General features: G+C 40.5%; 1 protein-coding gene across 1 annotated transcript in view; it reads left to right on the top strand.

The window, feature by feature from the left end:
* LOC124259645 (protocadherin gamma-A10-like) overlaps positions 1 to 15,209 on the top strand; it is a gene marked incomplete at its 3' end in the record, with an annotated part of 29,428 nt that extends 14,219 nt beyond the window's left edge. Inside the window, exons 2-9 of the mRNA XM_046693817.1 lie at positions 6,296 to 6,357; positions 8,447 to 8,515; positions 8,936 to 9,099; positions 10,420 to 10,470; positions 11,326 to 11,415; positions 13,637 to 13,726; positions 14,574 to 14,585; positions 15,093 to 15,209. Coding sequence (XP_046549773.1) covers positions 6,296 to 6,357; positions 8,447 to 8,515; positions 8,936 to 9,099; positions 10,420 to 10,470; positions 11,326 to 11,415; positions 13,637 to 13,726; positions 14,574 to 14,585; positions 15,093 to 15,209 — 655 coding nt within the window. The remainder of the gene's footprint in view (positions 1 to 6,295; positions 6,358 to 8,446; positions 8,516 to 8,935; positions 9,100 to 10,419; positions 10,471 to 11,325; positions 11,416 to 13,636; positions 13,727 to 14,573; positions 14,586 to 15,092) is intronic.
* Between the last annotated feature and the right edge of the window lie 1,292 nt (positions 15,210 to 16,501).

Raw genomic sequence — 16,501 nt, 5'->3', positions numbered from 1 at the left:
GCATATTGTTCATCTAGAAGGGAGAGACAGAAGGGATGCCAGGTGGTGTATTGTTCATCCAGAAGGGAGAGACAGAAGGGATGCCAGGTGGTGTATTGTTCATCTAGAAGGGCGAGACAGAGGGATGGCAGGTGGTGTATTGTTCATCCAGAAGGGAGAGACAGAAGGGATGCCAGGTGGTGTATTGTTCATCCAGAAGGGTGAGGTGTAGGAATGTCAGGTGGTGTATTGCTCATCTAGAAGGGCGAGACAGAGGGATGGCAGGTGGTGTATTGCTCATCTAGAAGGGCGAGGCAGAGGGATGCTAGGTGGTGTATTGTTCATCCAGAAGGGCGAACTATAGGAATCCCAGGTTGCATATTGTTCATCTAGAAGGGAGAGACAGAGGGATGGCAGGTGGTGTATTGTTCATCTAGAAGGGCGAGACAGAAGGGATGCCAGGTGGTGTATTGTTCATCCAGAAGGGAGAGACAGAAGGGATGCCAGTTGGTGTATTGTTCATCCAGAAGGGCGAGACAGGGGGATGGCAGGTGGTGTATTGTTCATCTAGAAGGGCGAGACAGAGGGATGCTAGGTGGTGTATTGTTGATCTAGAAGGGCGAGACAGAAGGGATGCCAGGTGGTGTATTGTTCATCCAAAAGGGTGAGGTGTAGGAATGTCAGGTGGTGTATTGCTCATCTAGAAGGGCGAGACAGAAGGGATGCCAGGTGGTGTATTGTTCATCCAGAAGGGTGAGGTGTAGGAATGTCAGGTGGTGTATTGCTCATCTAGAAGGGCGAGACAGAGGGATGGCAGGTGGTGTATTGTTTATCTAGAAGGGCGAGACGGAAGGGATGCCAGGTGGTGTATTGTTCATCCAGAAGGGAGAGGTGTAGGAATGCCAGGTGGTGTATTGTTCATCCAGAAGGGAGAGGTGTAGGAATGCCAGGTGGTGTATTGCTCATCTAGAAGGGCGAGACAGAGGGATGGCAGGTGGTGTATTGTTCATCTAGAAGGGCCCAGACAGAGGGATGCTAGGTGGTGTATTGTTCATGTAGAAGGGCGAGACAGAGGGATGCCAGGTGGTGTATTGTTCATCTAGAAGGGCGAGACAGAGGGATGGCAGGTGGTGTATTGTTCATCTAGAAGGGCCCAGACAGAGGGATGCTAGGTGGTATATTGTTCATGTAGAAGGGCGAGACAGAGGGATGCCAGGTGGTGTATTGTTCATCTAGAAGGGCGAGACAGAGGGATGCTAGGTGGTGTATTGTTCATCTAGAAGGGCGAGCTATAGGAATCCCAGGTTGCATATTGTTCATCCAGAAGGGAGAGGTGTAGGAATGCCAGGTGGTGTATTGTTCATCCAGAAGGGTGAGCTATAGGAATCCCACGTGACATATTGTTCACGCAAAAGGGCGAGCTATAGGAATCCCAGGTTGTGTATTGTTCATCTAGAAATGCGAGATATAAGAATGTCAAGGGGTATGTTGATTATCCCAGAAAGAATGTCATGTGGTGTTGTTCATCCAGTAATGTGAGGTATGGTAATGACACGTGACGCTGTAGGATGACATATTAGTGCCGATTTGTTTTGTGTTCATTCATAAGTTTACATAAGAACAAAAGTGTTGTTCATCCACGATAGTTATTAACACTGAATATATTTGAATAATAATCAACAACATTTTCAGTGACGTCCTCACGTTGTCCGCAGTTTGTACCTCAGGCAAAGATAAAACATTTTCACTCGGGACATTTACTTGAAGCTCTTATGATATCCTAGAAACATATACTCGTGTAATTGTCATATGTAATAAACCGTCGGTGATTTTTTAGATTGATACTAAGGTAAAATAAGGTCGGCCTGTAGTATCTTATCTGACGTCATGAGTGAACAGGTCGGATTAAGTGTTTCATAATCTTCAGAACTCCACTGCACCAGAAGCTGGGTCAGACTGGTTATCTAGAAAGTCGACACAAGTCAACCAGAGCACTGCAGGAACAGCCTCATGTTGGTACTGTTACTGCGTGACTTGACATATCAGTAGCAGCTGTTTTTATAAATATTTCGTCTTCACTCAAATAAACTGAGAGGCAATTGTGTGTGAAAAACACCAAACCGAAATGTAACTATGCTGATGGAGTGAGTAGAATAGGGTTTGTTTCTATTTTGTCAGCGAATGATGCCGATGTAATATTTAAATTACCTTTATTTGTAAAACATGCTATGGACCTAAGCACTAACTTGTTGAATGGGATTTCAGATTTACCTTACTCTAAAAAGTCCTGATTACCACCAATTGTTAAATGACTGTTATATTATTTATCATTTCCACTGTATCTACCAATCGGTGTTTTCTCACCCAATGCATTTAGGTAAACTTGTATATCTTTGATACAATAAAACATCTTTGACTTGACTTTGAATCAAATGATTGGAGATTAGACTGGCATTCAAAAACGCACGTGTGAGACAAGAAGCAGCTTGTTATGAAAAGGGTATACGTTGTGTATAAACAATAATGTTGAGTGGATTGTGAGCGCCATTTAGCAGCTCATGACGGAAAGTAGGTGCTATAACAATGATGTTGGCCATTGTTGTTGATATGCTATTAGAATGTATGGGGTATTCCATTTGGGAGTGATATTGTTTATGAATCAAGTTTGTAGGATTGCAACTGGGTTAAGAAAATGATAAATCCATTCACAACGAGTTATGAATTTCGTGTAAACAAGCCATTTTCGTGAAGGCATTCTTCATAATGTAACATTAAAAAATTAGACTGAAACAAGTCAGTTGATAAAAACCAGACTGCAAAATGTTCCGGTATTGTTTTATATGAACTTAAACACTTCTTGCCATGCGGCGTCTGTAACGTCAGGAACGGCTACGTGCAGTTGGCGTGTTGAAAGTTTGACCGAGACAGCATTGTGGCTCGAGTTCTCAGTCAGTTATTAACATAGTACAGTCACGCCAGCGACGTAAATAACGTTGTTGACAGACGTCGATCTGGTAAAGGGCGACAACTAGCGTACAAGTCCGTTTCATCAGGCCCCGGGGTCATGAAAGTGACTTAAGTCTAAAAATTGCTTAAGTCTGTCATTTTGATCTTAAGTCCCCAAAATTGTCTTAAATCGGGGGTCACGTACATTTTTTAGTCTTTGATGTTAAGACTGAGATGTTATGCTTAATACTAGGTCAATGTAACTCAGATCACTTGGAGAGAATTTGTTGTGGATACGGATGCTATATTTTCCTTATGTTTTGTTCACAAAGAACCAAACTATACCAATACAAAGTTCCCCAATGTCAACGGATACATTTTGGTAGCTTCACAATTTATAAGAAAAGATGATAATATTCTTCATGAGAAAGCACGTAAAAGCGATTTGGATGGCCCTATCCGATATGTAAATTAGTTCTTAGATTCACATATTCTCCTGTTTGTGTAGATGTATTTTGACTAATGTTGCATCATTATTAACCGAGTACTAGCCTTATCTTCAATGTAGTGAAATTACCGAAAAGACTACAGCATTGGAGTTGACGTCATTGCTTGTTTTATGTATTTTGCGACGTCGGAAAAGGACGACATTGGTATGCTGATCAGTATGTATCCAACTAATTTCCATGAATTGTGTGAAAGGTTTCGGTTTCTATGTCAGAATTTACACTCTTTCGACAGAACTTAAAATGACTGATTTACCATTTAAATAATGTCCTGAATAGATCCATAATTAGACGGTTTGACTGTGTATCGTAATATGAACAACACGTGCACCTGTTTGACATCAATTTGACGTAAATTAAAAAGAATATTTCACAACACCTGGCCCCGGGGTCATGAAAGTTAAATCGCTGTTCATCAACCTGTTCATATGCAACTGTAATATAGGTCCGAATGGCGAATATTGCACATGGTAGGAACTATTTAAGTACATGTTGCAGTTACGCCTACGTTTGTTCTTCTAATACTTGTTTAAGGGTTTAAAATATGGTCTACTACACTCAGTATGTCAATTTCCTATGTAAATATTCGTCAAACAAACAAAACCCTTGAAAGAATTAAAACCGTTTACCCTTTATATTGAATGAACCTGACTATCTGTGTATTCTTAAATGTTTAACGTTTTTATTGTAAGTAAGAGAAGAAGCCAGATATGCCTATCATTACCGCTGTTGTTCTGCGAGATTTTCCGTCAGTCACAGAAACTATGACAATTTCGTATAAACATATCACACTACGGGCAGGGATGAAAGCCCCATTTGACTTGTTTGGAACATTTCTGCAGGTGCCTGCTACTAAACTATTCTCCTCAATTAATTAAGAGTGACCGGACATGATTACATCATTCTAAAATTGCCATGGTATCTGTCTTAGTCTTAGTCTTAGTTAAGATTTTGCTGAGAGAGTTTCATGATCCAGTCTTATCTAAAATGTTAGCTAAGCAAATGTTTTTAGACCAAATGATTTTTTTGTGCTAAGCAAACTTTAGACTTAAGATTTTTTCATGATCCCGGGGCCAGAACGACTGTGTTACAAAAGCACAACCAAACTGGAGATGAGCTTCACAGAGGTAAGGGCGAGTGGACAGATGAATCATGATCGGCCACATGGATGGAACCTGCATGCCCGACGTCCACGTGTTACCGTGCCATTATAGTACCGTATACCAACTTATGATAAAGGCACCCTTTCTATCATAAAGCGACATTCCTTCCATATCAGGATGAGGGACTCTGATTCGATATAATTGTATTTGTCAAGTCTCATAATGCTTTGGTACTATTCTTCTAAGTCAATGCAGTGTCTGTTAGATGAGTGAGGGAATTGCTGGGACACAAGCTTTAAATTTATAGTCTGTCTTATGGGAGTGAACCCATAGGCGGATCCAGAGGGGGGTGCAGGGGTGCGCACCCCCCTTTTGTCCTGAAAGTTTGTTCGATGACCATTGAAACTCGGGCGAAAATGAACTGTGCACCCCCCTTTTCTCAATGGTGTGCACCCCCCCTTTCTCAAAAAGGTGCATCCGCCCCTGGAACCCTTTACAGTGCGTGAAGCAATTATCCTCGACATCCAATCGCCAAGAATAGACAACGGTTGCGGCCGAGAGTCAGGTACAGGTCCTTGGTGGACAACGGTTGTGGCCGATAGTCAGGTGCAAGTCCTTGGTGGACAACGGTTGCTGTTGATAGTCAGGTACAGGTCCTTGGTGGACAACGGTTGTGGCCGATAGTCAGGTGCAAGTCCTTGGTGGACAACGGTTGCTGTTGATAGTCAGGTACAGGTCCTTGGTGGACAACGGTTGCTGCCGATAGTCAGGTGCAGGTCCTTGGTAGACAACGGTTGCTGCCGATAGTCAGGTGCAGGTCCTTGGTGGACAACGGTTGTGGCCGATAGTCAGGTGCAGGTCCTTGGTGGACAACGGTTGCTGCATATAGTCAGGTGCAGGTCCTTGGTAGACAACGGTTGCTGCCGATAGTCAGGTGCAGGTCGTTGGTGGAAAGGACATCCTTTTCGCTACCATGTGGTGTGGTTTCCGTTTTTGTGGTGTTCGATTCATAGTTTCCAGAACTAAATTACCCTTCGCGCAGAAACTGTCTGAAGTATTGTTATTCCTTTGTATTTATTTCTTGTGTTTTGTCGTGGGGTATCACGCGGTACATGGTATTGTGTGGTATAAAGATGCCGGAAAAGATATTTTGTGCATTTTGTGGTATTATGTGACACTTTGTGTACTGTGTGAAACTGTATGGTATCTCGTGTTTTGTGCGGTACTGTGTTGTATTGTCAAAGCACGAAGACGTCTTCCATGAGTATCCCATATTTCGTTCGATGGGACTGAGTCAGGCCCCGATTTCTCGACAAAAACTTAAGTTTCTACTCAAATTTGAAACTGTGTTTGATAACTTGAAACAGCTGTATTTTTAACTCAACTGCATTTTTGAAATAAAAAAGTCCAAACAACCTAAGTAATCTATCTACCAAACTCAAAATTTATACTGTTTGAGTTTGATATTGATTTCAGTTCATTCAGGGAAATGCATTTTCCTGCGCTTTCTCAAATTTGAGTAAACACAATAACTTCAGTCAAAACTCAGATTTAAGTTTGTTTCGAGAAATAGGGGCCAGGTGATCTCGATGGCCCCTCAATGACGTCAATACCTGCACTTTGCACGCCACGCTTTCTGTGATCGTAGCAACTGCCCACGGTCACTCACGCCATGCCATGGATAACTTGATATACTTTGCAAAATTTTGGAAGATTCCTAGTAGTTCCAAAATCCTATTTCATGACGTCTTTGTGTTGCAGATATATGCTTCCAACCATGAAATACATCCTGCTGGTCGCAGTGCTATACTGCATACACGGAGGTACGTTCTTCGTCTTCTGAGCTATCATATTACTAACGAAACAAAATGATGATATATGTATGTGTTTGACGATATTTGGTTGTAGCTTCAAAGGATATTCCGGCGGGACAGTTGTTTCAAACAACATTGTAGTCATATGAATTCAATCGGTTAAAGTGCAACTTTTCTCACTATCAGAATTCCACATAAAGTATACTTCACTTTGACCTGTGTCAATAATGACATAAACTGAAATTATGAATATGTAATAACCTCCACTGTATATACTGAAGACACCGACGACACCTGTGACCTCAACTGTATATACTGTAGACACGGATGATCTCCACTGTATATACTGTAGACACCGATGACCTCCACTGTATATACTGTAGACACCGATGACCTCCACTGTATATACTGTAGACACCGATGACCTCCACTATATATACTGTAGGCACCGATGACCTCCACTGTATATACTGTAGACTCCACTTTATATACTGTAGACACCGATGACCTCCACTGTATATACTGTAGGCACCGATGACCTCCACTGTATATACTGTAGGCACCGATGACCTCCACTGTATAAACTGTAGACACCGCTGACCTCCACTGTATATACTGTAGACTCCACTTTATATACTGTAGACACCGATGACCTACACTATATATACTGTAGGCACCGATGACCTCCACTGTATATACTGTAGACTCCACTTTAGATACTGTAGACACCGATGACCTCCACTGTATAAACTGTAGACACCGCTGACCTCCACTGTATATACTGTAGACTCCACTTTATATACGGAGACACCGATGACTTCCACTGTATATACTGTAGACACCGCTGACCTCCACTGTATATACTGTAGACTCCACTTTATATACTGTAGACACCGATGACTTCCACTGTATATACTGTAGACACCGATGACCTCCATTGTATATACTGTAGACACCGCTGACCTCCACTGTATATACTGTAGACACCGCTGACCTCCATTGTATATACTGTAGACTCCACTTTATATACTGTAGACACCGATGAGCTCCACTGTATATACTGTAGACACCGATGAATTCCACTGTATATGCTGTAGACACCGATGACCTCCACTGTATATACTGTAGACACCGATGAATTCCACTGTATATACTGTAGACACCGATGACCTCCACTGTATATACTGTAGACACTGATGACCTCCACTGTAAATACTGTAGACACCGATGACCTCCACTCTATATACTGTAGACACGGATGACCTCAACTGTATATACTGTAGACACCGATGACCTCCACTGTATATACTGTAGACACCGATGACCTCCACTGTATATACTGTAGACACCGATGCCCTCCACTGTGTATACTGTAGACACTGATGACCTCCACTGTATATACTGTAGACACTGATGACCTCCACTGTATATACTGTAGACACTGATGACCTCCACTGTATATACTGTAGACACCGATGCCCTCCACTGTGTATACTGTAGACACTGATGACCTCCACTGTATATACTGTAGGCACCGATGACCTCCACTGTATATACTCTAGGCTCCACTGTATATACTGTAGACACCGATGACCTCCACTGTATATACTGTAGACACCGATGACCTCCACTGTATATACTGTAGAGACCGATGACCTCCACTGTATTTACTGTAGACACCTATGACCTCCACTGTATATACTGTACACAGCGATGACCTCCACTGTATTTACTCTAGACACCGATGACCTCCACTGTATATACTGTAGACACCGATGACCTCCACTGTATGTACTGTAGACACTGATGACCTCCACTGTATATACTGTAGAAACCGATGACCTCCACTGGATATACTGTAGACACGGATGACCTCCACTGTATATACTGTAGACACCGATGACCTCCACTGGATATACTGTAGACACGGATGACCTCCATTGTATTTACTGTAGACACTTATGACTTCCCCATTCTTAATTACTGTAGACACGGGTAATTCTGCAGATAGTCATGATGTTTTTTATGCATACACAGTGTCACTACTACTATTACTGACTATATAACTCTTTACAATGCCATGGTGTTTTTTTGAAAGGGGAAGCAAATGCTCCACCCATCATCACGGCACTGCCCACCTACCCAATGTTTGAAAACACGACGAACGGTAAGTACTCACCTCAAATATAGCACGAAAGGTCACTATGTAATTTACAATTGTTACTAGAGCAAATACGCAAATTTCTACCTTGATCAGTACTTTAATAAGAGTTTCGCATATGTTCTTAAAAGATTCAAACTGCTTCATAGGTGGATCACCTGAAGATTTTTACTTGGCACATGTTGCTTCACTATAATATGCATCAACAATCGATAAATCGATAAGTTAGTTGATTTGTTTACTGCAGTTGAATATAAGTAAAATGATTCAAATTTGGTCAGTTAGGCTAATTTGATATTAACATTACTGTAGTCGGATGTGTCGGTTTCATAGTAAGTAGATTTGTGATATTAAACAAAATATTGTCTTATATTGATCACACACCAACAGCCTCTACCACAATATACTGACTGTCATGGTTTACAGGTACCTTCCTCTTCGATATAAGCGCGTCTTACGATAAAGTCTGGCCTGTATTCGAAATAAAATCGGATGAAGTCAGCCATATAGTGAGACTGGAGAACATAAGAAATGGAAGTGGTGTCACGAACGCGTCTGTAGTACTGAACAACATGGTAGACAGAGAGACGGTAAGTATGTACAAGTCAGTATCATTACTGGTCAAAAGTGTTCACAGGGATAGTGAAATGGTAGACTCATCTATGCCCTCACACCATTTGTGAGACAAGAGCGCAGGAACACAGAGATGTGTTTTGATTCATTTTAGGTTTATCAGGTTTATCGCAATGAGTTTCTGCAAGATTGTAAGTATGGTGTAAAACAATAATCACCAATTCATTAAATTCACACCGAATTCTTGTCTTCCGTCTCAACAAATATTTCGTTCGTTTAGCCAACAATCCCATATTTGGTGTGACAAATGACACATGAGAGCTAACAACATTTTTAACTATTTATTGAAAAAAATACTCGTATGCCACAAAATGCTGGTAACAGACGTTGGCTACAACTCATCTATACAAAGTCCAATTAATTAGAGAAAGCTATTACACCGGATTTAATCACTTATACAACCAAGTCCTCTAATCTAAGGACCAGAAAGAAACAGATTCACTGTTTTGTAATTTAACAATGATCCATTGCTTACACCTGAAAACAACATAACTACCTGGAGAAACTCACAAAAAACTCAGCCTTCGTACACTCACCGTCAGCCACGGGTCATGGTTGCACGTCTTGTACCCAGCCAGGGGTAACACATTCATTTATTACTTTGCCCGTTTAAACCCGTCCTTAAATCTGTGATCAAACTTAGTGCTGGCGAAAAGGTGACCGTAACTTGCCACAATGGTTGAATCATTGTTTCTTATTTCTCCGTGTGTAAATGTGAAAGTCGAAATAGAATTATTTGTGTATTTATGTAGTTCGTTCGTTCTCCCTTGACACCCTCTGACTTCCCACATGAAGCTGATACGGTGTATAATAACTGGAGCGGGGTTCTTTGTATCTGAGGCTGTAAACATCCGGGTTAGAATTGGTCTTCGGTAACCCGTGCTTGTAAGAGGCGACTGGCAGGATCGGGTGATCAGACTCGCTGACTTGGTTGACACATGTTTTCATCCCAATTGCGTAGATCGATGCTCATGCTGTTGACCACTAGACTCGACTATTTACAGACCGCCGCCATATAGATGGAATATTGCTGGGTGCGGCGTTTAACAACCAATCAACGAACCAACTTTGCATCTGACTCGATTTCAGAAGTGTCTATCCTGTAGATCTTAATTTTGTAATATCTTATATTTTCAATACTGTACATGGAATAGTGATTGTTCTGTGATACAAATCCCCATGATGAAAGCTTCCCGACTTGACGGTAGGAATAAACAATGAATCGATCCAAATCCATCTTATTTGATTAATTATATTAACGTGAATATCTCTTGCAGGATGGTGCCACAAAGACTTTGACATTCTATGCATCTGACGACGTATATACGGTAATATATTTTTTCTAACCTCGGATACACCTGTCGAAAGAAATATGGGCTATCACGCGAGTGTGTTTGAGATGGTTAACATACTCCATTAGGAATAAACATTGTATTAAACGAGCATTAACCATCCCAAAACACACGAGTGGGATAACCTATTATCATACAATGGCATTCTTACGTTATAGTTTAAAACAAATACTATTTCAATTGCAACAAATCATGAAACTAAACTTAATGGAATGTGCACAGATATCTATGACGTCACAAAATGTGCGTAATAATACGTTACGCCACAAGCTTGGTGACACAATTTGACTCCATTGACTGCATTAGGTCATCTAGTTCCCAGTAAGTTTATTTATTAAAGCACGTATTGTTGTCAACAAATCTTAGCTTACATTTGAACAATTACAACAAACACGTGTGGAACTTCAGAAACCTTCAGTTAACCTTTTGAACAACAACAAAAACACTATAATGATCTGGATTCATGTACCGTCTGCTCGCTAACACTGACAAATTTGCACTATTTGTATGACCCCAACGGATACCAAAACTATCCGATGGCCTTGTCCTGCCGAGAACGCTAGATCCATTGTATGATAAATATAATGTCTTCATCAATTCAGACTTTCTTTCCTTAATCTAATTGACACTGCGAGATACGACTAAAATACTATTTTAACCTGTGTTCTAGCAAGCCATGTCTTTGAAAATCTAAAACAAATACACTTCCAAATTTAAGAATGATGCCCGGTATTGTTAATATAATACAGAATGTTCTGTAAAATACAGAATGAACCTTTACACTTTTTTACTAAATGATAGAAAAGGACTATGATGATGTTTCTGATGCAGGTGTCGAAGGGGGTCATCCTCATCATTATGGATGTGAACGACGAGAAACCTGTGTTCACCCAAGCCGGCTACAGGGTCACCGTGATGGAGGTAGGAGGATAGGACTAGTCTGAATACAACCATTGGGAAGTTCAGGTTGAGCATCCTCTTCACGAACACCTGATGTAATTCTATTCTGAATGGTAACATTGGAAGTTCAGGTTGAGCATCCTCTTCGCGAACATCTGGTGTAATGCTATTCTGAATGGTAACATTGGAAGTTCAGGTTGAGCATCCTCTTCACGAACATCTGATGTAATGCTATTCTGAATGGTAAGATTGGAAGTTCAGGTTGAGCATCCCCTTCACGAAAATCTGGTGTAATGCTATTCTAAATGGTAACATTGGAAGTTCAGGTTGAGCATCCTCTTCACGAACACCTGATGTAATGCTATTCTGAATGGTAACATTGGAAGTTCAGGTTGAGCATCCTCTTCACGAACATCTGGTGTAATGCTATTCTGAATGGTAACATTGGAAGTTCAGGTTGAGCATCCTCTTCACGAACATCTGGTGTAATGCTATTCTAAATGGCAACATTGGAAGTTCAGGTTGAGCATCCTCTTCACGAACACCTGGTGTAATGCTATTCTGAATGGTAAGATTGAAGTTCAGGTTGAGTTCCATCCTTTTGCAGATACCATCTTAATGGTAATTGAAGTTCAGGTTGAGCATCCTTTTCACGAGTGTCATCACCAGCAGAAACCATCTTCGTAATTGAAGTGAAGTTTAAAAGTCCTTTCGTGAATATCTTTGTCTTGGTCCGTACATTCGTAGTGTTATCATGATAATAAACGCACGTTAAACATGTCCTTCATACGAAACTTGACTTCTGAAAAATACTGGCACCTCTGGTTATGGAGCTTGGTTAAAACCTTGATGAATGGATATCCAAAGATGTGCTATGTCAAAAGTCAAAGTCAAAGAGGTTTATTGTAAAAAGGCCCCGGCCCATATACATTGGATTCATACATATACATTATACGGATGGTGCAATGAGCAGTAATTAGTGATCTAAACAGCAAATCATTTTACAGGCAGTAAATTACGCACAAGTAGTGAAATACGATGAGTCTACAAAACATTTGTCAGATTGTTACGTTTAATAAGAGCATAATTAATATAGTACGACAGCTATATTATTACATGCTGGTCAGTTGATGAAAGAAGTAGTCTAAAAGCTAATGAAGGAGGCTTACATAGATAATATTCAGCTATATATTTCGTACGCAAATCTTCATAAAAGGACAAACCAGTAAAAATGAATTCCATTTTCCACATCTAAATTACACAGGAGGCACATTCCCCTGCATCTTTCTATTTACAAACGTCTTCCTTCGTTTACCACTACATGTGTGTTGATCAAGCCTAACCTAAAACGTATAGGTGGATATCTTAATTTCTTCGATGTTAAAAACGACAGATATTTCTCCGGCTGGAGTAATGACTTGTATATTCTATAAGAGTCATACCGTGAACGACTGTATTATCTATTACTGAATGCCATTCAAACATATCAAGACTTCTTTCTCGAAACTTGGTTAAAACAAACTTGCATCACCAACTAACTGACTTTAACCATACAAAACCATAACCATGTGAAAAAAGTTTTTTACATAAGATGCCCACGTCACTTTACCAATGTTGTCCAAATGAACAAGCATGTTACAAGACTTTTTAGGTAATCTATTTTCTTGCATACACAATATCTTAAACCAGAATCTTATACATCGAATATGAGCATATATATACAGGGGGTACCTCCCATTCACCGTACACCATACAATTCGGTGTAGATGGCCCAGCACTTATGTTTCAATGATAATTCAGTAACAGGTGTTTTCCAATTCATAGTGGATGTAAACTTGATACCAAGATAAGTATAATGACGGTTGGTTATTAAAGGACCAGTTTTTTCTTTAGAAGATTTCGGCCACCTTTTCTAAATATAACAATGTTAGTCTTATCTAGATTTACTGATAGATCCCATGTTTTTAGTATACCGTTCCAAAATATTCAACTACAGATTCTGATAAAAAGAATTACGTCATCAACAAATAAAAGAATAAAAGTTCTAAGAGATCTGGGAACATGACCTCACTCTTGGCAGGTATATACTTAGAACTTGTCAGTAAATAGACAAGACATTGCCGGTCTGGCGTTAAATGTGCACTCCCTGGCGCAAAGTTGTGAAATGCTCATTCGGTATCTCATAAGATTTGTACGTCATTGTAATCTCTTTGTGTGACCTCCGTTCTTTATGTTTCTCAAGTCTGCTGTAAAAAATACATCAACAACATTAACAGTAACAGCAACGGATCGTGATTCTGGAATTGGGGGTCAAGTTTACTATGGCTTGGAGGTAAGTGATGACCACCGAATACGACCAAGAGCAGATATGTTCAAAATACGTACCCGTCCTACCCGAGATGTTACAGTCACATGTATATTTATACACCTCCAAACACCTGCTGGCGGAATTCTGAAATTAATTATTACGTCTTTCACAAAGTCATCACCTCCACTTTAAGGTCGTTATATCACAATTTGGATGTTTACCTGTTTGTTGGGAGCACGTTCTTCATACAACTGTAACTTCATACAACATGTAACTGTAACCTGCTCACAATGATAACGTTCAGGTGTTTATGAAAAGTAATCATAAACAATGCTTATCCATACAACATTTGAATGTACAACGAAACAATACCATTTACGGAATCGATACGAAACTAACACAGTTACAGCCTTCCTGGGTACGCTTGAGACTATTTGGTGCCAGGCCCTGTTGAGGAAAGCATATGGAAGCACAGGAGACAAGACTGTGAAAGTATATTGCTCACTGATGAGTCCACCTAACATGGCTGTACTGCCTTGGCTACCGGTATTTCCAGATGGGCAGATGGTTGCTACAGGATAGAACCAATCGATAACGCTCGTTAGAGACAATTTATAACTGACATTTAACCATTTGTAGTCATTTCAGGCACCAGTTCAGTACCGATAGTAGAATATATGGCATCGTGCGTTCGTGGCATATCACATTGATTTAACTGGTCCTACCTGTGACGAGATACAGTTTGGGGTAGTTGAGTCAGAGACATGTAAACAGTAATTCAATTGCTCTGATGGCATCATTTTCTTAAGATGGGAGATTTTAACGACATGCTTTACTCTAAATGAGATGGTTTCTGTTGTTTTCCTTGCAGGCCAAGGGTCAGGTGAGTGAATAGATTTTGTTTTTTAAATGTATCTGTCACATAAAGCTATCGATGAAAAGTATCCTGTTTTCTGAAGTTAAACAGTTTCCTGCAATTGTTAATGCCGTGACGTGGATGGAGGGTAATGGTACATGACATTTGTAAACATCTTGCAAATGAGTGAACTGGATTCCTCAGTGATCAGTGAGACAATACTACTGCTGTTGCTGATTCTACTTCTTCTACTACCACCATTGCTTCTTGTACTCCTCTTACAGCTCTCCCATTATCACTACTACTACTGCTAAGTACCACTAGTATCAACAGTACTCGTACTACTACTAAAGGCTACCCCCCTCCTCCTCCTTCTCCTGCTACTGCTATTGGTCAGTGTAAACTGACGTAAGTGATTAATCATTTCGGGGGTGGTCTAATGTTTATGTACTGCCTTTATGAGTATATGCTCCTCGTTTCAAATGCATTGTAAATGCGTCTTTTCAGTGCATTACATATATATCATGTTTCCAGAATGCCGATGACTACAAATACACGTTCTATGTGGAGGCAAGAACTGGGCAGATATTCCAGAATGAAAGTCTGGATTATGAGACAAGGACCTTCTATCAATACAACGTGAAGGCATGGGTAGATATGGTTTGATGTATATTTCATTGGAATTATGGGCAATTTGCTGTTTGAGATGAGTCCTTTCGCAACAATCCTCTGTGTCCATTTTGCTACCTGGTTTTGAAATCAAATTCGGTCAGTATTGTTTAACATAAAATACCAATTTTAATCATAAATAAAACTGAAGGTTATGACCTGTAAACAATGTTCTTCCTACTCGACACAAGTACCTGGTCATCAAAGAGATGTTTCTCATTGTGCATCTACAATAGTTAACACCTATTTATACTACGTGTCCTAGGGACGCCAAACCACATGGCATTCTGTATCGACATTATAGATTACGTGTCCTCAGGATGCCATTCCACATGAAACATTCTGTATCGACATTATATACTACGTGTCCTCAGGACGTTACATTCTTGTATCGATGACATTTTATACTATTCCTCAGGACATCCATCGACATTCTGTATACATTTTATACATGTCTTCAGGATGCCATCCTACGTGACATTCTGTATCGACATTTTATACTACTTGTCCTCAGGACGCCATCCTACGTGACATTCTGTATCGACATTTGTATACTACTTGTCCTCAGGTCTTCCACGACGCCATCCTACATGACATTCTGTATCGACATTATATACTACGTGTCCTCAGGACGCCATCCTACGTGACATTCTGTATCGACATTTATATACTACATGTCCTCAGGACGCCATCCTACGTGACATTCTGTATCGACATTATATATTACTTGGTCCTCAGGACGCCATCCTACGTGACATTGTATCGACATTTTATAATAACTTGTCCTCAGGACGCCATCCTACGTTTGACATTCTGTATCGACATTATATACTACATGTCCTCAGGACGCCATCCTACGTGACATTCTGTATCGACATTATATACTACGTGTCCTCAGGACGCCATCCTACGTGACATTCTGTATCGACATTATATACTACTTGTCCTCAGGACGCCATCCCACATGACATTCTGTATCGACATTTTATACTACATGTCCTCAGGACGCCATCCTCACGTGACATTCTGTATCGACATTATATACTACTTGTCTTCAGGACGCCATCCTACGTGACATTCTGTATCGACATTTTATACTACTTGTCCTCAGGACGCCATCCTACGTGACATTCTGTATCGACATTTTATACTACGTGTCCTCAGGACGCCATCCTACGTGACATTCTGTATCGACATTATATACTACATGTCCTCAGGACGCCATCCTACATGACATTCTGTATCGACATTTTATACTACTTGTCTTCAGGACG

The sequence above is a fragment of the Haliotis rubra genome, unplaced genomic scaffold (genome assembly GCF_003918875.1).
Source record: "Haliotis rubra isolate DU_JTF1 unplaced genomic scaffold, ASM391887v1 Scf730, whole genome shotgun sequence".
Classification (NCBI taxonomy): domain Eukaryota; kingdom Metazoa; phylum Mollusca; class Gastropoda; order Lepetellida; family Haliotidae; genus Haliotis; species Haliotis rubra.
This window is presented reverse-complemented; position numbering and strand designations above follow the sequence as displayed.